Source organism: Xiphophorus maculatus, chromosome 4, assembly GCF_002775205.1.
Source record: "Xiphophorus maculatus strain JP 163 A chromosome 4, X_maculatus-5.0-male, whole genome shotgun sequence".
Taxonomy (NCBI): domain Eukaryota; kingdom Metazoa; phylum Chordata; class Actinopteri; order Cyprinodontiformes; family Poeciliidae; genus Xiphophorus; species Xiphophorus maculatus.
This window is the reverse complement of record NC_036446.1, coordinates 31,963,394-31,991,242: the sequence shown is the minus strand read 5'-3', so window position 1 is coordinate 31,991,242 and position 27,849 is coordinate 31,963,394. Positions and strand designations below refer to the sequence as shown.

Sequence of the window (27,849 nt, the reverse complement as noted above, 5' to 3'; positions counted from 1 at the left end):
GTCTTGAGAGAAAAATGGAAGATTCAACAGGATTAGGATGTTATAACGCCAAAAGAAAAGAGCTCACACACACCCTACCTAAGGCTTCCTTTTCTTTTCACCTGTCTAGTGATTTCTCACCTCTGACTTCACTTCTCCTTCCCTAATCCATCATTTTTCACTCTCCCACTCTGCCTCCACACAGGCGTCTCAATCTCCGTTGGCCACAGAGTCCCAGAGTGGAGCAGCTGAGGACAGATCGGTTCAGCAGGACATGTTTTAGCCCGAGGCCAGAGTAATGATGGAAACCAGACCAGATGCCTCAACGCCTGCAGCACTCAGCCTCTGTTGTGCCTTACATCCTGACAACATGAGGAAGTCATTGGGAGTCCCACAGCTGTCATTCCCAGTCAGACAAATCTGTTAGGGCTTCAGTGATGAAAGGGTTTACACTTTTTAAGTGGACACATGCAGTTATTTCCCAAGTTTTACAATGAAAGTGACGCCCGAGAGCTGTTGGGTTCTACATTGTCTTTACTTTTGTTTTGGAAAAAATAAAAAAAAAAACAGTTGTCAACTACTGGCAAGAAACCCAGTTTCCCACAGGCTGCTGTTGCTGCTTCTGTCTGCCGACATCTCACATTTGACATAATTGGATGCTGATCTTGTCTAAGCAAACTTTTTTTTTTAATGTCAAACTCTAAAATGGTAAAACCTACCAGCAAACATAAACTGACATCGAACACTTTCTAAAGGTCAGTTACAGTTTTCTTCTCCTTTCCTGTTTTTATTTGTGTTTTTTTTTTACCACACTGGCTCTTTTTATTACTGTAAAATCTAATATGAACCAACCAGCACACAACAGCTCACAGTTTGTTGAAAAATAGCATACTTAAGGAAGGAAGAATACAATACATTGACATTAGAAATAGTACAATGCAACAATAAGAAAGCTATCAGAAACTGTGGTTATCAATCATTCCAGAGATCAAGTATATTGTGATTCAAGTGGGGATCCTACAGAGGCAATCATCCAGCATAACAATATAATCACCTGCCAGTTTTACTTTCCCTTTTGCTCCAAAAAACAGTCCTGATTCGTTAAGACATTGGGCTCCATTAGAGCTGTGATGTGCTGTGTGACATCTGGGGCTAAGATTTCAGCAACAGATCATTTCAGCATTGTAAGGTAGGGCCTCCATGGATCTGAGCTGGTTATCCCGCACAGTCCAGAGACTGCTGATTGGATTGACATGTGGACAATTCAGAAGCAAAATCAAAATCTCAACAGCCTGGTGTCCTGAAGGTTGGTTAGTCACCAAGAAAGCTGAATGGTGAAATTCGTCTGAAACAAATGGTTTAGGTTGTAAGTGGTATGCATCAAAATAACATCCGGATGCAGGGGCGGGGACACATTTTCACTAATGTGCTAACAGCAGAGCTAATTTTGCGTTTAGCGCATTTGCTAGCTTTGAAAACATTTATGCTCTTTGTTTGAAATGGGTGAAAATTAATTTCAAAAGCATATTGACACCCTCCAATGTGATATATTTATAATGTGAGACTGTTCTCTTGTCTGCCAAATTAATTATACTGATAGAACCTTCTTTGGGAGTTCACCAACCTCTTGCACTAATTCACAATGTTCTCTAAATATATGATTGGCCTAAAATCTAGTAGATCATAGAAAGCAGAAGGGTCTGCAATAATCTCAGCCATCCATCATTAGCTGCCTACAGATAAGGATTTAAAGAGTCGTCAGTCTCTGACCCCCATATTACACTTACACACACACATACACACACTTTTGGGAAGACTGATGACACAATCTTGCAGAGTCAGAAAGTGGCACTCTGAAGACCATGCAGTCGTTGCATTTAACAATGGGAGCGTGACTTTGAATTCACATCAGACTGACAAACCTCCGCTGCACTGCTCATGCTGTCCTGGCCCTCGCTGGCCCGCACCAAAAGCAAGTAACGATGTTGGTCACTCTCGTAATCGATGGTGCGGGTCAGGCTGATTTCGCCCGTGTCTGCCGAGATGGAGAACAGACTGCTGGGATTGATGAGGAGGCTGTAGCTGATTGGTTTCTTTTGGAAGGACACAGCAGGTGTCACCAGAAACCTGGGGAAACAGAAGGAGAGAGAGAGCTGGTAATCTATTCCTGCACAGAGATTTTTATAGAGCAAAATATAAACAAATATTCCAATAACCAGTGAACTGTCGGGCCTCAGTGACATACGGCCGCGAGAAGCCAAACGTACACTAGCAGAAACATTTTGCTCAAAAAATGTTTATTGGAACAATATTTAAAGTACATTCAATTCAATTCAGAAATACTTTATCCCAAAGAGAAACTAAAAGTTGTCATAACTTCTATCATCCAAGTATCTTTCAAAAGTTATGGATGGTGATGATGTGGACAAGAAGGATCACCAGTTTCCCAACAAGTCTGAAGAAGCCTCCAACTGAAAACACTGTTGACAGTCACATGACCATGATGACATGCTAACAGCAACAGAGACGAAACTCCACAGTGTCATTTCCTGCATGATATCATCAGTTGTTGGCAATCAGTGCTAATCGAACTCATTTGCTTTTGTCGCTCCTTTTTCAATCTCTATCTGGTAGCATGGTTAGGAATCTGAGCCGAGAGACGATGGAGTCAGGAATATGATATTTATCCTTTATGGTCGCTAGAAGACATGGCTTGAAATTCCTCCTTCCCTTTCTGCTTCTTTCTCCTTCTCTGAATCTACGAAACCTCATTTTCAACTTCTCTGGGTGAGGAACCTTAGGAGTGTTTCCTTTTTTTTTGTTTCATGTTTTTCTTATGTGCCCTGCCTGACAGTGTAGCAATCAGAATTGTTGTCTTACACAATCATGTAAGACAAGAGAGGCCTAACAGGTTTAGGTTTGGCCTTAAGGGATGTTGTTGATGACGTTTTTTTTGCTTTTTTTCTTTTCACTCGACTTGCTTTAATGAGCAACGATGAAAGTTATTCTGCAAAAGAAAACATCGGTACATTTTTTTGGTACAAGTACTTTTTTTTTCCTTTTGTGTTGAGTCACTAATTTTCAAGCAATCAAGCATATTGTTTTCTTAGAGCACTCTTTTTTTTTGGCCAAGGTGAAACTTTAAAAAAAGGCTTAGGTCAGTCTTTCTCAAACTTTTTAAAGATAAAATGTTAAATGGGAAACACACCATTTAACAAACGCTCACGGCCACATAATTTGAAATTTCCCTGGAAATAACACAATATGAATTGACAATATTAGTCTCTGCCCTGCGATAGACTGGTGACCTGTCCAGGGTGACCCAGGCACCAGCACCTCTCCAAACCGCAATAGGTTAAGGGGGTAAGAGAATGGATGGATGAATAGTCTCTTAACTCATTGTCTGTGTTCCTCTAAGGACGGCGCTGTAAATGTGACTGGCCACAATAAAACCATGAACACGTCTAATCGGGGCGTTTTCAGTTATTTACTAATTCTGAAAGTAAGGATTCTAAGCTTTCCATTGATGAAAAAGGCCCAACTTTAAGGTGTTAAATTACAAAGTCAAATTTCTTATTTGACTTTATCATATTTGACATATGCAGCATTTTTTTTATCATAACTGAAGGTAACATAGTTACTTGATTGTGCTATAAAATGGCGCTATGTGTCTGGAATTTGCATAGTACTGCCCCTTTCAAAAAATTAGAAACATCAAAGCTGTTCATTTGTTTTTAATTAAAAATGTAAAATAAATAAAAACATCCAGTAACATGGATAACCAGGTTATTGCAGTAAAAGAAGCACCTTTTACTATGTTTCACTTCTTGAGTTCACATTTAGCCAAAACCTGAATCTGTGGAACGTGAAGTAAAATTCAGCTGTTCTCGTAGGATTCATTGACCTCCGTGACTGTGGCTCAGTAGGAAGAATAGTTGTCTTGCAGTTTAAAGGTTGTGTGTTTGATTCCACCTTCCTTCTGACCTGTCAGTGTGGCCTTGAGCTTAATACTCTTAGTACCAAGTTACCTGCCCATCTGTGTGTTGGTGAATGTGTGTGTGATTGAGTAAATGTGCAGCTAGAGTGTTTGGCTTGACTAAAAAATGTGGTTGTTGTCCGCTCACTTGCTCCCTTTAACAGCCTCAGTGGGAACGAGATGCCATCCCACAGCAGTGTGTGACCAAGCTGGTGACTAACAGTTCTCCCACACACTGGTGTGGCCCATTTGTTAAACAAATTAATAGTTACATTTCCAAAACTTCAATTATCCAACCAAATAAACACCAAACAAAAGTCTACAGCAGGATAAGTCATTTGGCACTGGCGGAAAGGATTCGGCAGGTTTTTCATGGACGCAGCACAAATACTTAAATCTGCTGCTCAACTCACACATTTTTTTAACAAATATGGCAACGTTTAGAAGGAATTACACAAGCTTTCCAACAGAAGAAGATTTATTGCCAAGAAACAAAGAAAATATCAACAAAACACAAATGTTCTTATCTTCATTTTTTTTTTTTTTTTTTACTTTTGATAAATTTATTAAGGGAACTGTGTTTGAAAGTTTTTATACAAATTTTTTGGACTATTTTTATTGCTCCAGTTTTATCTTTAAAAAGATCTTGTCTACTGTAATGTTGGAAAGGATCGGCACATCAAAGAGGGAAGTAACCAGCACAGGAGAACAGAAATGATCCAAACATTATTTCATCAGTGTGTGTAAGAAAATTACACGCCTCAAGTTTTTGACCATTTCCCTCCAGTTTTACCTTCTTTTAGGGTTTGGACAACATTCTACCTGCCTTTACATGTTTTTCTCTGTATCTCTAATTTCTCTGAGAACTGCAGAGTCTAATGTTGAACAAACTGGGATGCCCACTCCTGGGCAGATAAGGAAACCAGCTCGTAATAAAGGGTTCAAAAAGATTCTTTCCCTCTGCAGAATAATGGAACGTATTACTTTGGAATTAAAGGTACAACTCTAGATTTATGAGCGGCTGCAGTTACTTCTTGCTAATGCCACTGAGCAAAACACCTAACCCATCAGAATGCTGTTAACCTGATGCTCCTTTCTATCAGGCTGTATGTCACCACACCTGCATTTAATGTATTTGCAGAGCTTTTTTTTTTTTATGGCATTTTGCTATTTTTTAGATAATATATTATAGTCATTCCAGTTTTACACTTTATTTATACCGGCTGCATAAATGTAAAAAAATAAAAATATGCTGCACTTTCCAAAACTGCCAGGACTTTTTTTTTTTTAATGAAACTATTTGTTTTATGAATCTCAATCATGTTTAAAACTATTGTGTACAAAATGAAGAGTCACCTGGATAGACATGAAGCCACAAGTTAGCTTAACCACATACCCAGTGGCTAGACCTATATTTTGCTTTTCACATAAGTTTTGCTCATTTTAACTTTTCTATTATATTTTTGAGCCAGTTTTGCACTACGTTTTGTTGTCTGGCATTCAGCTGCCAACAGAATGTCATTGTACTGCCCTTAAGTGGTAAACTTAAAAAGTGAGTATTTCAAATAACCAATATTACCCTTATGGAGGCGACATTTAATCTAAGGCAGTTTATTGTTTTTATAAGCAATACATTCAATTTAAAGCGTCCATGAAATCCCAAACAAACAAAGGTTTTATGTTTATGACAGAACTTAACAGTACAGAGATAAAATACCGATGTTGAGTTTTCAGACAAAAACACCGTAGCTCTGGTTTTCCGAGAAGAAACTCGGCTGTTGCATCTCCTACTGGCTCCTATCTTTAGTCTTCTGAAAATCCAGCTTGTGAAGAGAAATTTCTAATAATTGTGTGTTTTTCAAAACAGACCAGGGGAGTTAGAAGTGTGAGCTGTAAAGACATCATAAGGCACAAAATGCGGCGGATTGATGACTGAGGCTATTCTCCTCCACAGTCGCAGGAAGAGAATGAGCGCTGCACATCTGCACCATGTGCACGACTGGCTAATGAGAAACGTAAAAAAAAGGTAAAAAAAAAAAAAAAAAGCAAAGAGAAATGCATGTTGCAGCATATTCTCATTGGTGACTCGCCTCACTTAGCAGAACACAAAAGAGATTTTCTGCTCACAACCAGCCACAGAAACTGTTTGGATAACAACAATGAATCTACAGTTGAAACCAGACCATTTAGAAATCCAAACTGAGTCTTCAAACACTAATTAAGGATTGGAAAATGAATTGTTCTGTTGAAAGGAGGCCAAAGTCAGGTAGACCAACAAAAATATGCTCAGGATCAAAAAATAAATGAAATACACACAAACACACAGGGCTTTCTAAAAAGAATTGTTGTGCAGCTGTTTGAAGGGGCACAAGAAGGAGACACTGGGGGAAAATGGGCTACATGGTTGAGTCGCTAGCAGAAAGCTGTTACTAAGCCAAACAGCACAGAAACAAGCCTAAAAATGTCTGGAGCAATGAGACCAAAACAGAACTTTATGGCCACAATCATCAACGTTACATGTAGAGAGGTGTCAACAATGCATCTGAAAAGAATCAAATCAGTGATAAGATAAAAGCTGCCTGTTGTCAGAAAATACTGGAGAAAGACTTAAAGAGGCAGTATTGTGTATTTTCCAGGCACATAGTGCCATTTTATAGCTCACTCAAATAACTAGGTTACCTTCAATGGCAATAAAAATATTGTATAAATCAAAAATAACTTAAAAAAAAATTGACATTGCAATTTAACACCTTGAAATTAGGTCTTTGTCTCTTTAAGAAGATCTGTCTAGATCCAACACTCCACTTTCAGCACATTATCACAACAACGCTCCTCCATAATGCCATTTACAATTGTTCTCAGCGATAGACTGAGAACAATATCCTATGATGAGCTCAGAAGAATTATATGAGCAAGTGTTTAGGCACTCCCGAATTGTTGCCATGGCAGATTCAAAGATTCCTCAAACATAAATAAAAAAAACAACAATTATAACATGACATACAGCTCAAAAAAGGTCAAATTTACACAATACCCCTGTTCAAATAGAGCTGACACTTGGAAACTTCAACATGAAGTCAACCAACGCCATTGGCAACATGAAGTGAAGGTTCTGGTGCGGTCTTCTCACTCTTAAGACTGCTGCTTCACTGAGCCACTTTAGGGAGATCTCAAACATGCAGTTCATGCAAGATCCTGCAAGAATTTACAAGAACTGGTGACCTTTTGGACCAACATTCATACTGAAGTGGGCCAATAGACAGAAGTATTTTGCAAACTTCTACATCATTTTATTTGCATCACTAAACATGAGTGACAGAAGGGATTTTGTACCTTTTAATAAGTTAATTGTGGAATACGTAATCTGATCCTAACCTTAGCAATTCTCCCTGATCTGACTGCTCAGATTATTATCATCTTTTTTAAATTTTATTTTATTTTTGCTGTTCACCAGGAAATGGTTTGCTAAGTTAGTGAAGTTGCAACAACAGCATGAACACATAATGAGATCACAAGACACTGATATTTCACACTGTGAATTTAACTGAATTAAATGTGCGACTTTGCAAATCTAACAGCGAGAATCGGTTATTGGTTTCATGCTAGCCTAGTTTGACACTTCTTATTGGAAGCACGTTGTGTTAGAAAAGATGAAAAATGCCGTTGAAAGCATGGTAAATAGTGACACTGCAGTGCGGTAAAGAGCTTCTAGTATTTCATCGCAGTGCAGAATATTACACCGCTGTTAAATATAAACACTAGAAAACATGAAAAAATTAGGTGTCAAACTTTTGTAACCAGGACAGAAGGAAGCTTAAATCTGCTCCATCAGTGGACTTACTGGCAGTTCATTTTTTATTTTTATTATTCCTTTCAATCAGGTAAACCCCGTTGAGATCTAGATCTCATTTTCAAGAGGGACCTGAAACAAACTTCACTCCCCGTCGGGGAATCGAACCCCGGTCTCCCGCGTGACAGGCGGGGATACTCACCACTATACTAACGAGGAGAACATACGCTGTGGAAAGTTAAACTCTGCAGCATGTTGATTATGTGGCAGTCTGACATTAAACTGAGTAAAATGAACCTTGAAAAGTCGACACAGGCCATAAAGAATAATTCACAGCATTTGCACTTTGGAACGAATGTTATTTGAATTCCTTTAAGACTTAAAGTAACTGTGTTACTGTATTGTGGGTATTGTGGGATATTGTGGGATATTGTGTTACTGTGTGCCCAACTCTTGAGTTTAATGACAGAAGCCAATAAAAAGCATTCACAGCGCATTAAAGTTTGTTTTAGTCATCCATATATCTGGCTTTACGACGGGAGTATTAAATTGAATAAGAATAATCCCTCCTCCATCTGCTGATCCAAACAAGGCTGCTGTGCAAACTAAATAAATAAATAAATAAATAAATAAATAAATAAACAGAAGAAAATCTCCATATGCCTCATCACCAGTGGTTTGTTTACTGGGCCCATGTCTGCCACATCTGTTTGTGTTAGATTAAGGCTCTTTCGTGGCTGCTGGAGAGAATCTGCTGCCATTCTGGCGCATCTGTGTCCAAGCAGGTGCCTTGGATTACACGTGAACCGACGCTGATGGATCGGTGGGTCATGTCATGGTTTAGGGAAATATGTAAAGCTCCTAATTTGGCCTTATTAAGGCAGATGTGGGGTTTTTTTTGTCTCTTCTTCACTCCTCACATATTTCAGAAACAACTAGTTTGTTCCATTAACTAGTTGCTGCAATGTTCAAATACAGTCCCGATTTTATGACGGCTGCATTGTCTAAAGACAAGTTTAACATTTCTTTCTGTCAAACTGCAAATTTCTAATATCCTAAGATTATAAAATAACTATGAAAGTGTGGATTTTTGCAAAATAGGTTATCAGCAGACTCCTGTAAAATTGAAGGGACTCCTCTCACTGGAACACAAACATTTCCAATTAAAGGAGGCACATTATGTTGTTTCCAATGGCGCAAACCACAAAGAAGAAGATGACAGGAAGTAGTTGGAAGATGATGGCACAGGCATGTTTTTAATGACCTATCACATGAACAAACTGTGGGAACTCACGGCTGTCCTTCCGGCGTGTTTTCCGGTATAGCGATGACGAAGGAGGAATTAGTAAACTGCGGTGGCCGAGCTCCAGCCACCACGGATATGATGGCAGGGGCACTGCGGCTGCCCAGCCCGTCGGCTGCCACCACCGTGAGCAGGTACTCTCTGTCACGCTGCAGAGGAAGCCCCGTCGTCCGTATCTGGCCACTCTTCCTGTCCACTTCAAATCGACCGTCGCCACCTGCACATGAATTGATGGAGACATTGACATTGACAAGACATTGAAAATCGGAGCAACCGAGCTAAACTGCCATGATGGACCGCTCTGCAGAGTCGTTTCTCATGCACCGTTGGACATTACAGGTGACAGGCGGCTTCATTTTGCCTCTGTAACATACAGTACAAATGGTTCCGGTTAAATCCTGCTAAAATCCACCATCTGCTGGTAAAAAGTTGTATTGCATTCACCCTAGAAAGAGCGGGGTATTATGGGTAATCCTCGGAGCCATGAGGATCATTGACGAAGTAACGTGTCTCCGATATGTGATAAAGAAATATCATTTATGCATTTTATAAAATATGTTTGTGGTTTTCGTTTTTGCATATTATTGAAATATGTTTAATCCAAGTCACGCTAGTTCTGCTATTATATCGTTTTTGTCGCGTTTTAGAAACGTTTAGTTCGTGAGAAAGTGTGGCGGGAATTTCCCACGCGGTCACACTGCGGTTTATGCCAGAGACTGACCTTACCTCGATGCCCATTGTGTGAAATGCAGGCATGTTTTATCAAATCTCTTGTAGCAGATGGTTAACATAAGGCTGAGTTTTATATTAACAGTTTTATATAAAGATATGGTTCATTTATGTTTTTGCATTGTTCCAAGATGCAAGTTTATATAAACTAAAATATAAAAATGGCTTCCAGTAAATAAAATGTCAGCATTGTATTTTATTTTCCAGAGCATTTTAATTATTTGCCTTACTTTCTTTGAAAAGGACACTCACTGGTTGTTCCTTTACTGTAAACAAAATCCACTATGCGATCACTGTAATTTTCAATGATTTTATTGTGGTTACAGTATTAAGGGTAATCCTCAGAGCCATGGGGATCATTGACGAGGAGCTTGTTTTATGCCAGAGGCTGACCTTACCTCGATGCCCATTGTGTGAAATGCAGATGGAGAATTAAAGAAAAACAACTGATGCCAGCTTGAGCTCCTTGTCATTCATTGCCACACCAAGAGAAGCCACCAGATCCACATAGGTCACACCTCCACCTGGATGCTACAGAACCTGAATATGAAGCTTCAGAGCAACTACTTGCTAAAGCACTTTAATCGAGAAGTCTACCACCATAGTAGCTAATCTGGCCCTCCACCAGCACAGGGCCGGGTTGTTGCTGAACATCCTCTGATTCTGTGACAGCTCATGGGTCCTTCCGTCATTTCTGACTTGTGGACTGTTTGAGAACACACTGACATATACACAGGACTTTAAAACGTTGTCAGTGAGCAGAGCTGCCAGCTCTAACCCATTCAGCAGGAGAACCGTTTCGTCACACACTAAAAAACGTCCACATCGGATAAGCCGCAGAGAGAACCCCCACACTATCGACGTCTGTGTGTTTTCCTAACTTCTTTGGAAATATGGATATTCAATATCAATTTCAACACTGAGAAATATACAAACAATATACAGCTAAACCCAAAATTACTTCCAATCCTGGCAGATTTAGATTCAGAATTATTCAATAAAGATGTTTGTTTCTGATAGAGAAGTAAGAAGAGCCATTTCTCTATGGCTTTATTATCTCAGAAGATAAAGAGTATTGGTTTTTGGAAAAAAGGAGGATTTCTTTTTACTTTTTATTAAAAATGACAGCTCAAAAATGATGCAGCAAATAACATTTGTTCTACACCCACAATGCATCACTGTAGAACTACGGTTTAAAATCTGCTCATGTTCTGCAGGCTTTCTAACCAAAGTGGTGGTTAATAAGGCAAAATCAGCAACAGAGTAAGCAACACTTAACAACTATGAAACTGGAACCATGGGTGGAAGGTCTTGTCAGCTGCTGGTTTGCTTTGAGTTATTTTGGGTTTTATTTATTGATTTATTAATTCTAGTTGTTATTATTCTGTTTTTTACTCTAATTCTTTACATAGATCACCCTTGTTTCTGTTTTACTTTAGTTAGTGATTCTAGATCATTATGATAAATTATTTCTTATTTCTAGTTATTCTTTAATGTTAGAACATTTTCCTAGTTCAATGTACTCTTCCTTGCCTAGTGTTGTTCTCCCTCTATCTCTCTTCTCACACCTGCAACCCATTTCTAATCTGTTCCTTGTTCAGTGATTAAGGTCCCCAATATAAATACAACTCATTCTCAGTGACTCCTTGCTGGTTCCTCCTATTAAATCCCATTTTTTTTCACATAATTTCTTTGCTGTTATTCCTCACAGATTCTTGTTTTTGTTCAGCTCTGGCTCCCTGTGTTTTTTGTTTATCTTTTTTTTTCATTAAACCTTCATTTATTTGATCCCTCTGCCTCTCTGTATTTGGGTCCACCTTCACCACACTGAATCATAGCACGTCTGCTCCAAAAAAGTCAAGTAAGGAGTTTTTGCAAAATTCCTTACTTCAGGAAGGAATTTTGCAAAAACAAATTTGTCCCTGGTGGGGGTCATGTAATTTGTTGTAACATATGATATGTCAGTGACACATGACGGGTCACAACATGGCTAAATTGAGCGCTTCAGCGAAATAACATTGGTATAATGCTTTAGTCCTAGTGGAACTAATGTTCATGATTAATGCTGTAGTGTTAATGCAGCTACCTTTACAGCAGCTAATATTTTAGCCTGCTAAAACATTAGCTAAACATTTCTGTTTGCTAACAAAAGTTAGTGCCCCTAACCTTTTAGTTAGGTAAAAAGTTAAATGCACTAGCTCCAGTTAGCTAACTAAAATGTCTAGCTAACTTTTTAGTTAGCCAGAAAGTTAGCTCCACTTACCCTAAAGAACTACTGATAACATAATGAGTTTAAATATTGTCCTAAAACTAAAGTCTTCATTACATTAATGCAAACATTTTGGAATTGAGAAATAAAAATAAATCTTCTCCAGTCTAATATGAAATGGAAAAAAAAAAGAAAAACCTACCATCAGATAGGAAGTACTCCACTTCACCATTAAGACCTTCGTCTCCATCCTGAGCAATGAGTTTGTAAACCAGTGATCCTGCAGTCGCATCTGGGGAAACCACTGCAAGGTAGGGGGCAGGAACCATGCTCCATTCCGGGATGTTGTCGTTTACATCAGTCACAGTCAGCTCCACTCTAACCAGGTACCACTCCAAACCTAAAGGGCAAAGAAAAGACGCAGGCAGTTTATAGCAGGTGTACTGTTGTAGCAGAAAGATAATATAATGGATAGCAAACAGTGTTTAAGGGATTTTTCCTTTTTCTTGCCATCACATTCTTTGTCTGTAACCTTTAACGGGTACTTTAAAATGTCACAGCGGCTGACAGTCTGCCCAGTAATTTAGCCAATGCTGATAATGTGGAAAAAAGAACAAGTGATGCAATGGAGGATAAAGGACAGGTAAGAAAGGTTAAGGTTTATCAGTCAGCAGTAACTCCTATTATAGGGTGGAGGGAAGTTATATCAATGAGGGCAGGTGGGATTATTGCTTGGCTCTGGTGGAAATGGAGTTTTGCAGGTGAGAAAAAGTGACAAAATTCTATAATGAAACTAAAAGTGGTGGTTTGACATTGAAGACATCAAAGTATTGACAATAGAGTTCATATTTTGGTGATAAAGAGAGAACAATTTACACATTACTTGCTAGTTTAGCTTTGGCTGGGCATGTCTGAAAGGCTGTACCCAGAAAACAACAAGTGTGTATGTATAAATTTTCCTTGCAGGGTGGTAGAGTTAAGTAGCAAAGAAGAATTTATTCATGAAGACCGAATACCTAAACAACAACAAAAACAAGTTAGGTAGTTTTACTGTTCACATTTCTTCTAAAGAGAAACCTTCTGCAAACACACACTCCTATGTCTGACCATATTTAACACAAATTCACATTTGAGCAATAGGTGAGACACTAGCAAAATAAGGAAAGGAGCTGGAAAACATAGCACAATAAAATAAAAAGCAAAGACATATTGGCACTAACATCAGTATAGTCTGATATTTGTCATTTCTTAACATATAATAATTGGTTTGATAAACAAAACTGGGTCAAAATTAACAATCATTATTCTTGTTGCTGTTTGTTTAGGAAGAGGGAGTGCAGGGAGTTGGTCATGTGGTATTTGTCTATAGTGATGCAAAATACGTGAAGGAAACTCAGTCTGAGAGTTTTTTCTCAGAAAACAATCCAAAGTGCTGCAGAGGATAGAGAGACTGATTACAGTCATGTACCACATTTTACCGGAAGTAGTCCTAGAGGTTGAATTTTCATTTGTATAATAGACTAAATCATTCAACTTTTGTTTCAAAAATAAAAAAGTAAATCCATGACACTGATATTTGTATTCAAGGTCATCATACTAACCCAGTCACACTTGATTTTTCGCTTTAATTTTTTAAGAAGAGATCAGAGGTCTTTAATCAAAAAAAAAAAAATCACAAGACAATCTCAGCATCTAAACTAGTAATTACAATCAGTGCACTGGGAATAGCAATCAAAAGAACACATCAGTTCACTCACCCTTTGCACATACACACACATAGCACAGCTTTCTTTACTAGTGACAACAGGCAAGTGAAGGAATAATTTAAAGACAGGAACCAATAAACTGGCATTTTGGGATTTGATAGCTGCTAGGAAGACAAACTACTTTGTAGATTAAAAGCTTTGCATTGTTTGGACTTAGAAGTCACTAGAAAAGTTTCCAAAATTTCCAATACCCCTTAAAGATGTTCATATTGGGTCCTGTTACTAGCACAATAATTTTATGGTATATACCAGTCCGAAGTAGTGCATTGCTGTGTAGTATTAAATGAAACATAGTTTCAAGTTTTTTTACAAATACAAATTTGAAAAGTGTGACATGCATTTCCATTCAGCCCACCTGAACCAATACTCTGTAGAATCACCTTTTCGCTGAGATTAGAACTTCGAGTGTTTGGAGATGAATCTTTATCACCTTTCAACATATCAACAGCCTCAAGTTCCAGTCCATTCTTCTTTGCAAAATAGCTTAACTTCAGTCAGACTAGATTTGTGAACACAATTTTTCGGGTCTTGCCATAAACTACATTTTAGATCTGGGTCTGGACCTTTATCTGGTCGTTGTAACCCAGTTTCAAGTCTATTGCAGCCTTCAACATGTTGTCTTCCAAGATTGTCTTGCATCTCATCAGCCTTCAGCAGCTTCTCTGTAAACTGCCTAAAACAGTCAAAATGAGATATATAGCACTAATACAGGTTGATATGTACTAAAGAGTAGAAGGAGACATGCTCCGTTACATTTAACAGACCAAGCAAGGCCGGACTGAAGTAGAACAGTCAAAGCACGGTCACATTGATTGTTTTCTTACACACCCTTCAAGGTCCACAAGACACACCGAGCCGAGTTCCTGTCAAGGCCCTCCCTCTCCAGGATACATATGTGTGGTTTTCAATAGTACAGTAAACACAGCGATCATGGCAGAGAGGAATGACTATTACGAGTTCACGTGTTCATCACAGCAGGAAATAAAGGTTGACAAGCTGCAGCATCTCATTTTATTTTACATGTTATCAGGGGAAAAAAGAATGGAAGGCTTTGGTGGGACGTTCGCCTGCTTCATCAGGGGAGTTCAGAGTTTTGGTCCAACAGAACATACTTCCTCTCATCCTCGGACAATTGCTCTTCAAAACTATCTATTCTGCTGTTTGGCTGAAAAAACAGTTTCTGGAAGTTAAATAGTTGGGGATGTTTTCCACACCCACAGGATTCTGGCCAATCACATAAGACAGGGGTGTCCAAACTTTTTGCAAAGAGGGCCAGATTTGATCAAGTGAAGATGCCCGGGGGCCAATAGTTTGTTCGGACATTTTTTGATTTTTTTTTTTTTACCCCTCCAGGGGGTCTTTTGTGGGCTCTAGTGTCCCTTATGTGACAGCAGGCTGACAGGAAACAGGGAAGGAGAGGGGGGAAGACATGCGGCAAATGTCATCGGGTCCGGGAATCGAACCCGCGACGGCCGCGTCGAGGACTCAAGAAGGCCTCCAAATACGGGTCGCCCTACGCCACCACGGCACGCCCTGGACATTTTTTAACTACAAAAGTTTCATGCAAATACACAATTTTCATTGTCACAATTATCTTTATTTTTCAAATGACAAAAAAACAAATATAAGCCACTCAGGCAAATGAGAACAACTCTAAAAACCCAAATTCTGCCTTTCTTTCATATCTGGAGAGTCAGATAACATTGAACAAACTGTATGAAATACCTTAAATTTACATGAGTTTAAAAATATCTTTGCCTCAAGAACATTTTAAACAGGAGTTATAAGTAATGCAAAGTTGTCTGTTATTATTTAATCTTAAAACAAGTGAATTCTGCTCGTCATTTACAATATCTACAGGTTCATAACCAAATCTTACTCAAGAGTTTAATAAAAATAAGTGCCATAAATCCAGGTGCATAAATGTTCTTTTGGCTCTTCACTGCTGATAGTGACAGACGTTGCCGTTCAAAACACTCAGTTTCATGTCCTCAACTCTCAGTGCCACACTGTTACTGCCAGGCAAACATTTTTCTCAAATTCTTGCTTCTTCTCAGGGCAAAATGTTCTCCACCATTTTCATAACACAGTCTTTGATAAATGTATCTTCAGTAAAAAGTTTGCCATGTTTAGCTATTAACATGGCCACTTCGTAGCTTGCTTTGGTGGTATTTTCTTTTGACTCACAGACCCGCGTGAAGAATCGCTGTTGTGATGCCAGTGCAGCTTGGAGTTGCTTCAGTTTTTCAGCACGGTCACTTCCTGTTAGCTTGTTGTATGTGTTAGCATGTTTAGTCTGGTAGTGTCTCTATACATTGAAATCCTTAAACAAGGCAACCATCTCACAAATTAGACAAGCACAATTGCCCTGATTTTCAGAAAAGAAGTATTATAATTCCCATCTCTCTTGAAAGCGGCGGCCCTCACTGTCAACTTTCCTCGTTTTCTTTGCAGTGGCCATGGCAGAAATGAGTGGAGAGCGGTTCGCTGCACGGAGGCAGACTGATAGTATTAAAGTGGTGCTGCCACCATTTGGTGAAAGGAGGAATTACAGTTTCAAGTTTTATGATTTATTTATTCTGTTTCACAGTGCAGGCGGGCCATAAATAATACATTATAAAACCGAAGCTGCGGGCCGTATGAAATCTGACCGCGGGCCGTGATTGGCCCCCGGGCCGGACTTTGGACATGCCTGACATAAGAGTTTCTTATGCAGAGGATAATGAGAAGTTTGCCAGTGGCTTTGTATTAGGAAGGGGTCGATGACATGAGGCTGAAAACAAAAGGACACAATGTTCCTCACCTGAAGATAACTGATTTCGCCACATGCTCCCCATCCCTGACCAATCTGTTTTTCTTGGTCTTCGTGATGCCATTTGTTGTCTAATGTCCGTTAACATACAGTTGTAATTCAACTGGAAATGAATTACACACAGGTAAACTGTTTACTAGTTAGGCAAATCCTTAAGGCAGTTGTAAAAACGAAAGAATCCCCGTACATTAATGTTTGTGGATGTAACGTGGCAAAATGTGAAACATTTCTAAAGGTTGGGTATGTGCGGCTTTTCTCCAAATGGTTCTACCTCCACAAGAATACAGAGAACAAAGTGTGCTGTCTGAATGACAAGACACCACGGCGTAATGGAGAGCACAGCCGGAACGACGAGTGAAGAAAAGCGAGAGTTGAGTGTCGTATGAACAGGATTAAGACTGTAGTGCTGGAAGGAGCTGAAAAATGACCCTGCGGTTGTTATGGAAACTGAGAAAACAACGAAAAAAAGAAAATGGTGGAATTAAGAAGGGGATAAAAAAAAAGCAGCAGTGGCAAGCAGTTGCATAAATCAATGTCATTACAGAAGAGAGGATACTGTATAGGGGAGCAATACAAGGAAAACACATAAGCAGACATCAAACGAAGACAAAAGAGCAGGGTTAACCAGCCACAGCTTACAATAAAATATATAGCACTGCACTTGACTGAGGTTCAACTAAAGAGAGTGTTGATAATGTCTCCTGTTTCTCTCCGAGGGTGTAACAGATTCAAAATTAATTGGCTAAAGGACAATGCAGCTTTGGGGAAGAAGGGACATCATTACTCAGATAATAAATCACCAGGCTAATATTCCGTATGCTTTGCCAAAATGCATCTCTCTTTCTGTCCCCTAACAATTTCTTTCTCTCGCTCTCTTTTCCCTCTCACAAACACTCATATATTCACACAAGCACTGCCTTTCTTACTAATGACAATCATCACTGGATTAGTTTGTAATGAAAGACCATAGGGAGATTCAGATTGGTGCAATGGCCATCATTCACACTAATGCGTTTCACTGGATCCAATATCCAGAGGAGCAGTGGGAACTGGGATCAGGAACGGTTTCACTGGAGGCTTCTTCCTGGCCCTGTTTGCTTCCAACAGTTGCAGTTTAGAGGATGTCTAACTTATTTTTCTCTTATTTTGTTTTAGACTATACAGTAGGTACACTATGAACAGCTGAAAAAGTGTGTGCAAGAACTTCAATTTACATGCAACTACTCCAAAGTTGTAACAATAGAGGTGCAGCGATTGCAGTTCTTTTAGCCGATCACTGATCACAATTCTTAAAAAATCCTGACCTGCAGATTCAGATATTGACCAATACTGTAAGTTTTTTGTAAGTGAACACTCTCTCAGAGCAGAGCAATAGAGAACAGCGGTTGATTTTTAGACCTTTGCCGAGGTAGATAAGGTCATATACGTATCTAAAATTTAGGAAATCGGGGCCCATTTGTTAGCTGGCCCCTACGTAGTGCCAAAAATGATTCATTAATCTAGCAATAATGGGTGAACAGAATGCCACTATCTATGTTTCCATATAAATGCCATGTGATTTTTGAGCTGTGTTTCCACTGCTTTGGAACGAATCAGCCAGGCTGAGTGAAGCGTAATTTGGTCAGATGTTAACATTATGCATGGCTGTAGTAAACAGGAAGTAGAGGTTCCAAACGGGCATTGACCACACATCTTAGAAAAACAGAGAGGCTTTTCTATGAGTTGTAATTGTTCTGTCATGTCCAGCTGGTATCGGTGTTGTTACTTGGTGTCCAGAGACATAGAGAAAAAAATGTAATTCTAATGCATGTCGACAGCGGAATCAAGTTCCTGTAAATTGCCTTTATGCTTGCTGGCTTACTTAATTTTGACTATATGCTGTGTTATTCTTATGTTATGTTTTTGCTTGCACTCATTGGCTCCTTTCCCTTAATTCTTTCCTTTCCACCACTTGTCGCTCCTTCTCTCCTCCGCCTTTCCATTCTTATTATCAAACGCACATCCACTTTGCGTTTATTAATAATAAATTCTCTTTAGTCTAGGTAGAGACAAAAGAGAGTGTATTTTGTCTAGGTAGAGGTTAGCCAAGAAACCATGAGTTTTATGATAATCCTGTGTCCAAAGCCAAGGGCGGATCTGAACCAGATAAGTTTTACCTGATATGGTCTTCCTCTCCACTCCCCCTTTTCCTGTGTTCTTCCTCCTCCTTCGCCAGACAGAGGAGGTTATTCTGTTTTAATGCTGCATTTATGGTTCTGCAAATCTGATTTTTCCTTTCTTTCCTTGTCTAATTAGTCAGTTTTGAAGTTGATTTTCAGTATTCCAGTTTGATTTTGTCATAGTGCATTCATTAATCTGATGTGATTCTCATTTCCTTATTCAATATATATATCCTTTTTGTCTTATCAGTAGTTAACCTCTTAAAGAAAGAGGTTAATTATGGAATAATTCAGCAATGTCCATCACTGGTTTTCACAATTGTTGAGTGTATGATGTTTTTATATTTTCTTTATGCTTTTTAATATAAGCACTTAGAAATGCCTTCTTGCTATGCAAATACTCTTTATTAATTGACTGAAAGAAGGAACATCGGTGAATCAGTGGCATCAATAACTGATGGATGGGGGAGAGGGGAGGTGAAGGCTGGTCAGTGGTGGTTCCATCCTACAGACAAACATCAGTCTCAAATAGCCACAGACTATTAAAATAATTCAAATCAGCTTAGACTGAATCATCTTAGAAAACTACATTGCTGTTTGAGCCACTCTCCAGTCAGTTGACCCCTGTCCACCGGTGACTTACAACAGAACTGGACCAAGGAGTAATAAAGAACGGTGGCCATGTGCATGTTCTTCCCTGAGGAACCCAATGCACCAGGATGCATTGTGGGTAAAGTCAAGCTGACAGAGGCAGCGCGGTGCTTCAGACACTTTTGGCCCATCCATCCATGTGGATCGTCCTTCCACATACACCAACTACCTAAGCATCAGTGCACACCTTCTAGACCACTTCATGAAAACTGGTCTCCCTGCTGGATGTGGACTTGTTCACCATTGTGAGCTGAAGCTGGATCCCTACCAGAAAACAACAAAGGTTCTGGAATGGTCGGAGGAGCAAAACCAGACGTAGAGGTTGATTAAGTCTCCAAATTCTCAAGATCTCAATCCATTTTGACTCATGAACGCTCCAACCAGCAGCATTCAAAACATAGACCTATTAAATAAATAAGGATATGCCTTTTGATGAGGCTTGTGTGGCAAATGAAAAGCAGCTTTAGAAAATGACATCCTAAAGGAATGTATTGAGCACACTTTACTGTATTAAAAATATTTTTACTGGACAGATGTAATATTCTACTTTTAAATGTCAATGTTTTAACTCATTCTAAGTAGAAAATCACCATAGTTATCAAAAATAAAGCCTTTCAAACATTATGTGTTTCACTTAGTAAGAAAGTTCCTGAAATAAATAAACTTTTCAATAACATTCTAATTTCTTCAGAGGCTCTGCTGCCAACTTCTTTGTGCCAGACAGTAGAGTCCACCTTCAGGGGTCAGGTGGAGTTCATGCTGTTTAGACAGCACCGGGGTCATACTGTTATGCTTCACTGGGATAAATAAACCAATGAATAATGTGTCACAATTGGATAAAAGTTCACATTTTCTATAACAAAGACTGTTTTTTCTCTGCATTTCAAAGCTAAAAAGCAATTTATTTTCATTGACCTTGTCATATTAAACTGAATAATCACCCAAAGATAAGGGAAGGTAGAATCAACGATGGGAACCACACAGTGACAACCTCACTATTTTGAAGATGTGTTTGAAAGTACAATAATAATTTTTTAGCCAACAGAAAGAGGAAGAAGAAATAATAAACTGTCAAAGCTAGCTGAGGTCTGAGCAAGCGCTATTACAACCAAACAATTTTTCATATTCACAGGCTGTCAAATCCACTGATTATTGTTCTGCTCCTCCATTCCCCGAAGTGGAATGCTTTTAGCACATGGTTACAAGCTGGGAACCAGCAAACCAAACAGCATAAAACAGAGGCAGAAGAAATTTAAAACAGCATTCGGAAGTTTAAAATGGCTCTGCAAACAGCTGCAGAATAAGCCAACAAGAAATATCACATTCTTATCTTTACCTGACATTAACCACGTTTTTGTCACTACAAGGCTGGAGGATGAACATGTTACAGGACAGGTCACATTTGTTGAACTTGAACATCTTCATCTTACATACCATTCTCTGAACAGTCAAACTCCATTCTATATTGAACATTCAATTGTTCTGCACTTCCATAGTACAGCTATTTGCTAAAAACATTTGATTTGATTACGTTCATCAAACTTATTCTTCAAGTGGCTACCTGGAACTATGTCTGCCTTTATGCTACAACAGGGGTCCCCAAACTTTCTCCTGTAAGGGCCACATAACTTGTCCCTTCTCTGATGGGGGGCCGGGGTCAATTTGTAACAGAAAAAGTGTGACGATTGTAAGAGTGCTAAACATAAAAATGTATTGTTTTTCAGAAAGCACAATCAAATAACCTTTTCTGGATTCTTCAGAGAACAAAAGTCAGGAAATAACACTATTTATGAAATAAATAATAACCAAATAACACTGGGTTCTCCACATAAAAAAAAAGGGTTAGGGTCAATTATATGCATGTATAAAATAGTTACTAAATAGTAGTTAATAATAAATAAAGTTCATTACTAAGAAACATTTATTTTATTGCAAAAGTCCAACTTATCAAATAAAAATGCACATATATGAAAATACTCTGGTATTGTTCAGGGGGCCGGACCAAATGTGGAGGCGGGCCGCATCTGGCCCGCGGGCCGTAGTTTGGGGACCACTGTGCTACACCTACACCTAGTTATGAATTATTTGCAATTATTGCTGTCGCTTACTTCAAGTTCTTTCACTGTGTTGCTTCCATAGAAGTTCCACCTGAGCCTCTTATCTGAATGACTTTACAGTCATCAAAGGGGCAGTATTGAGATGAGATACTCTAATTTAATCTAAGATAAGATAAGATAAGATCATTTTATTAGTCTCCCAAAGGAAAAATTTGTCTTGGAAGGGGCAAAACTGCAATACAACAACAAAAAAAAAAAAACTCATCCAAAAGGACAGTAGCCATGAATAAATACATAAAAACAAGTAGTGCCATTTTATAGCACAATCAAGCAACTATCTTACCTTCAGTTATTTTAAAAATTATGTTTATTTCAAACATGACTTAAAAGAAGTTTGACTTCACAACTTGATGCCTTGAAATTGGGTCTTTGTCTCTTTAAGAAGCTCCCGCTCTTTCTGACACTTCGCATTCAGCGTGTGATCATAACAGTACTTCTCCTTATTTACAATAATTCAGGATCAATGCACTGAGAAGTAGTTTGTACGATGAGTTCAGCAGTCGTGCAATTCCACCAGGTGTTTGCTAATTGCTGCTGCCGCTAGTCTGCAGGAGCTGAGTGGGGGAGGGAGGCTGTGTGAAGTGGAAGCTCACCTGGGGACTGAAAGTCCAACATTATGACATGACATAAATATCAAAAAAGTTGATTTTACATAATACATCCCCTTTAAAATTGCAGTATATAACTGTTATAAAGAATGTGTTTTACGTATCTGTTAAAATATGTCGACAGTTTGTTATGAGACAGATAATCTGTGAAAAAATTGATCTCCTCCATCTCCTCCCTGAAATAATTCTGGAACGATAAAGAAATGCACCACTCTCGACCAAAAACAACCAGTCAGAGCCGGGAGGAGGGGCTTAGTGCTGTCACTCATCCTCATGTACTCGCTGCTAAATGTGTGAATGGCAGAAAAACAACTGAATGTTACAGGAAAACCCTTTATCTGCTGTCATCAATGGCATTCACAACAAGATCTGCTGACGGGGAAAAGCTGCAGCGGTAGCAGAGAGAGAAGGGGTGAAGGTGCTGAGCCGCCTCCTGGTTTCCACTTTTGCGGTGGTGCTTCACAAATATGTTTTAAAAACATTAGAAAAATTACACACTGCAGCTTTAACTTTAGCCTCTCTTCCATTGTCAAGTCTCACTTACATACGCAAATGTACATAAATACATTTCTGACATGAGCGCAATAACAGTATATGCTACATCATGATTGCCTTTTCCATCAAAGTGGTTCCAGTGTTTAACTGCTGCTAGATCTTACTAGGCCATTTTTTATTTGTTATTTTTTGTATTTCCACCAAAACAAACTCTAGCCCTTGTCCTCCAAAACATGGTGCTAACATGGAACAGGAGCTAGAGTTTTATGAGGAGCAGCAGACAAACAAAACATTGTGAGAGCCATGTTTGAAGCTGCAGTGCTCAATTTAGGTTTGGAAAGGTCAAATTTGAAACAAAGAATGGAAGAAACGCAAGGCAAGGCAAGGCACTCACATTCTCACGTCCACGCAAAGGAACATTTTTACCACTGCATACAAGAGCCAGTTAAACAACACAATCTTAAAAAAAACCACACACACACACAAATTAATTTAAACATCTGCAAACCAGACCAAGAGAAAAGAGATGATTTTTACATTCTGTCAACCTGCATTGGCTCTGTAACATCTGCACTGTCTCTTAGCCAAAAGCCCAGTTATCATATCATGATTTGAGTGGCAGTGGGCAGAAATAATTACAAAAATATTGTCAGTGGTGACCATCTTCTACAATATCACAGGGAGAAAAACCGAGTGAGAAAAGAAGGGTGGGTTAGAGTGTTATGGTTGGAACTAAAAGATGCAGCTGATTAATCTGTCTGTCAGTACAGTCTTTTTTTATGCTACATTATTACATAATGGATGTGCCATAAATCTGTCAGAGTGGAGGGCACTCGATTTAACAGCTGATAAATCAAGCAAAGAGCCATCCCTCCTCTTCTGGTCTCCTTCGATTACCCTCATCAGCACCTTTCTAACTCCCTGCCTCCAAATTTTTCCTCGCAATCCATTTCCTCCAAGCAATCTGTTATGTTGATGCCATAATGTGGTACTTCTCTTTTTCGGTGCCCCATCTTCCTTCTTGTTGCGGCGGTTCTCATTAGCTTTAACAAAACGTAACGGCGTGGGAGTCGAGCAGAAACCAAAAGGTTGAGGGCGGCTAAAAACAATACCTGCACCGTGAGCGTGTCCGCGGCGGGTTTATGTGTGAGTGCTATTTAGAGCTCTGCCCTCAAAACGCTCTTGCATCTTTATTCAAGCAGTGAAAAGAAGAGACAAAAGATAAAAAGCAAAGAAGAAACTTTAATAAAGAACTGAGATAAACAGAGAAAAAATGGTAGAGATGGACAGTTAATTAAATGAGCTTCATGAGGATTAGGAAGGGCTATTTGGCTCTTAATAGTAACGGATCCATCCACAACGGATGGAAAGCCGTTGCTGCGCTTGGCGACTTTTTTCAAACTTTGCCATAGAAATGCCAATTAAATCAGTGGATTAGAGGGAAAAACAGAGATAGTTAGAGTGAGGAGGCAGAAGCGAGATCAAGCTTTGGTTCTTCACTAACTGCTAATGATACAAATGACTTGCCAATAGTTTCTCTGTTTAGTCTTCCAGCACCTTCTCATAATTGAAAACCCTCTGATAGCCAATAATGTGTTTAGAAATGAGCATGTTGTCTGGACACATAGAACAAAAGCAGATAGATAGATAGATAGATAGATAGATAGATAGATAGATAGATAGATAGATAGATAGATAGATAGATAGATAGATAGATAGATAGATAGATAGATAGATAGATAGATAGATAGATAGATAGATAGATAGATAGATAGATAGATAGATAGATAGATAGATAGATAGATAGATAGATAGATAGATAGATAGATAGATAGATAGATAGATAGCAGTGTTGTATAAAGTACTGATATCTCAGAGTCAAGTAAAAGTACAAGTACCTCTCCAAAATATGACTTTGGTAAAAGTCGAAGTCACTGACTGAAATGTTACTTGAGTAAAAGTCTTAAAGTATCTGAAACTTCTTGTACTTAAGTATGGAAAGTACTGTAAAAATGGATGTACTCAAGTAATGTAATGAAAAGTACAAGTAAAAAGTAAAACAAAGCAAATGCAGGTTGAATGACATTTTTTATATTTTGGTAAACTTGTCAAATACACTTAAAATAATGTACACAACCAAGTGCAGGCAAAATTGAACCTGCTAATAGATATACCTGCAGGCATCATTTAGTTAAGAAAATTAGGTGCTTTACCTATAGCACAAGGTTAACTTAACCTGCTTTACAACTGAACCAGCTTCTTAGTAAACCCTCCAGGACAGAAAATACAAAGTTTTTGTAAGCCTTAAGTTTTCCCTTCAAGTAAGGTCAGTGCTGAAAATGAGAAAAATAAATAGTACAGAAAATGCGGCCAACATGAAGAAAAAGAGCTGTTACGATTACTCTACTTCACAAATCAGTGAATCAGTCAATAGGTGGTGCACACAACTGGTCATTATGCAAAAAAAAAAAAAAAAACAGAAAACTTTGGAGCAGGTGGGGGGGGGTGAAATGCTGCCCACTGACGCGGCTCAGGGATTACGTGACACGCAGCGCCGTGCGCAGTGCCCTACAATGCACTGTAAGCTATGTAATGTGTTTTGAGGCAATTGACCAAAATCCCGGACAATTTTTAAATTCCCCCCGGACATCTTTTTAGGTCTGAAAAGTAGGACATGTCCGGGAAAAAGAGGACGTCTGGTCACCCTATCACCAGCTGGTGGTTCCCCTGGAGCCGTGTCCGACGTAGTTGCAGTCGTTGTGGTCTCCGTCTCCTCCTCCATGTGGCTGCTACTGATTGCGAGACTTGCTTTATGTTTAATAGGAGAAGCGAAGCAGGTGTATCCTATTGGTGGTGATGAACAAGCCCAGGCAAGCAGGATACGGACTTTGTTTGGTAGCCTGCTTGCTACTTGCTAATCAGTAGGTGGGGTCAAAACACTTCGTTTCTCTCTCTCGCTTTTTTGTAACGAGTAACTAAACCACACATTGAAAATGTATCGGAGTAAAAGTACGCAATTAAGTTCGGAAATATAGTGAAGTAAAAGTGAAAGTCATCAAAAATTTTCATACTCCAGGAAAGTATGAAGTACTCCAAAATATACTTAAGTAAAGTAGTGAAGTATTTTTACTTCGTTACTATACAACACTGATAGATAGATAGATAGATAGATAGATAGATAGATAGATAGATAGATAGATAGATAGATAGATAGATAGATAGATAGATAGATAGATAGATAGATAGATAGATAGATAGATAGATGGGCTAGTTAAAAATCAGTAAGTTAGCTGTGAAGATATGAATGTGGCTAAAAATAAAATCAAAATTCTAATGAAGTTTACCATTCATTTTAACATCCACATAAAGACAAATAAGTGCAGTAATAAAATGGCAATGAATCGACCATGATGGATCACCAATGACAACGCGCTGAAAGCTCCCAGAAAGTGTTTGGTATTCCCAATAACTTCCTGTTGTATCTGTATTGCTAAAAGAAAACAATATTTCATATGGAATTTTGTTTATTGTTCATGTTCTGAAGCATAAACAGGAAGCAGTATAAAAATACTCAGGAATATCTGAGTATGTTATTTAGTTTCTCAGAAAATACCCAAGTAGTAACACAGCGACACATTTAGCCTTTTATCGGTGTCATTTCCTCAAGAGACCAAGAGAGAGAGAGAAAAGTCTGATTAGCACTTAGCAGCTAATGCTAAGATTGACAAAGAAAAGGCTGAATGTATTCCGTGAAAATGTATGGAAAAAGCAACACATTGTAAATACATTGTTTTCCAACGTTCAATTTTCAAAGCTGCAAACGTTGAGCTGCCGTCGCCAACAAGGAGGATCAACTTTCCATTAATTACCAAAAGCAGCCGCTGCCCTTCCAGAGGTCACTCTACTTCCCATGTGGACCTAACACCACCTCTGCTCATTGTTTAGCGTGCACTCATCGTCGCTCTGGTGTTGGCTCTGGCTCTGGGAGCATTGCAAATCTTAAGCACACATTTGGAAGACAATGTGTTCCCTTTTAAACAGTCCGCTAATGATCAAATCCTATAAGTCCAGCCGTGTTCAGGTCGGTTTGTGTGCGTTTATAATCGGGTGTGAGTTGAATTTGCAGTTGAGTTGAGGTAATCTCTGTCATCTCCAGCTAGTCTCATTAAGGTGTGTTGTCTTTCTGTAAGGATTACAGCCTTCTGTTTCCCGTCCCTTTAACATTGAGTGGACATCCAGTATTATTATGAACGTTTTGAGACGAGGAAAATCCCAGGCTTTAGGCCTGGGATTTTTTTTAAGCCAATGTGATCTAGTCTTTCTGCCAAACTATGTAATGAACTTTCTTTTAATTAGTCAAACCAAATTTTTTTGTGCACTCCAGCGTGGAAGAAAGGACCTGGAACATCCGTTTTTTGAACCACTTCCACTCTGCTACATTCTGTCATTGATGGATCAAACGAACGTGTTCAACATAAAATCCGCTGTCGCTTGACTTCTGGACGCAGAAACATTTCCGGGCCACATAAACCCAAGCAATGAAATATTAAAATCAAATGGAAAAATGGTGCCGACGCCTGTTTCTCCATTTCAAAACTAAAATTGAAAATGTTTGAAACCAAAACTGTTTTATTTTTGTTCTATATGATTTAAAAGCATTTTTTTTTTCATTTTTTGATTTTTGTCATTTGAAAACGAAAAAAAAAGATGGATTGTTTTTCAGTCATTGTTTTTAAACAAAGCTAAGGTACAAACCTCATTCTGAACTTAATTATGTACCTTAAACCACATCCAAGCAACTGTAAAAGAAATAATACGGGGGAAAAAAAGTAAATAAAGTCCTAACCCAGCTGCCTTTAGTATCCAAACTGCCTCACACACCATGGGAATGTTTATAGCGCCACACACATCTGTCTGTGGAAGATCATTTCCCTGCCAGGTGTACTTTCTATTCTGCATTCAAGTACAATTTGTACCCTGGATTGTGTGCATATCAAAACAATGCCAAAAAGATTAGAAGATATTCTTTTTACAATCAAATCTCAGCAAAGATATTTAAAAAGAAAATGCCTAAACAACATCACTGATAATATTTAGTGGTTTCATTGCTGCATACGAGTTTTAATGATTTACAAAAATCAAACTGAGATTCTGGTCATTTTTATACCGGCCACTTCATGAAATGCTACAACGTGACATTTAATTACTGTCACAAAACGAAACTGAGTAAAATAAATTATATATACTGTTTTTTT

General features: G+C 38.7%; 1 protein-coding gene and 1 non-coding gene across 2 annotated transcripts in view; both read right to left on the bottom strand.

Moving 5' to 3' along the window:
- The window catches only part of LOC102233331 (neural-cadherin-like), a 322,632-nt gene that overhangs the window by 213,981 nt on the left and 80,802 nt on the right, over nucleotides 1-27,849 (bottom strand). The window contains exons 2-4 of the mRNA XM_023332302.1: nucleotides 12,189-12,386; nucleotides 9,040-9,265; nucleotides 1,902-2,106 (exon numbers count right to left, since the gene is read on the bottom strand). Of these exons, the coding sequence (XP_023188070.1) occupies nucleotides 1,902-2,106; nucleotides 9,040-9,265; nucleotides 12,189-12,386 (629 nt within the window). The remainder of the gene's footprint in view (nucleotides 1-1,901; nucleotides 2,107-9,039; nucleotides 9,266-12,188; nucleotides 12,387-27,849) is intronic.
- On the bottom strand, nucleotides 7,893-7,964 carry trnad-guc. Its single transcript has one exon. It is a non-coding gene; the product is annotated as a tRNA-Asp (tRNA).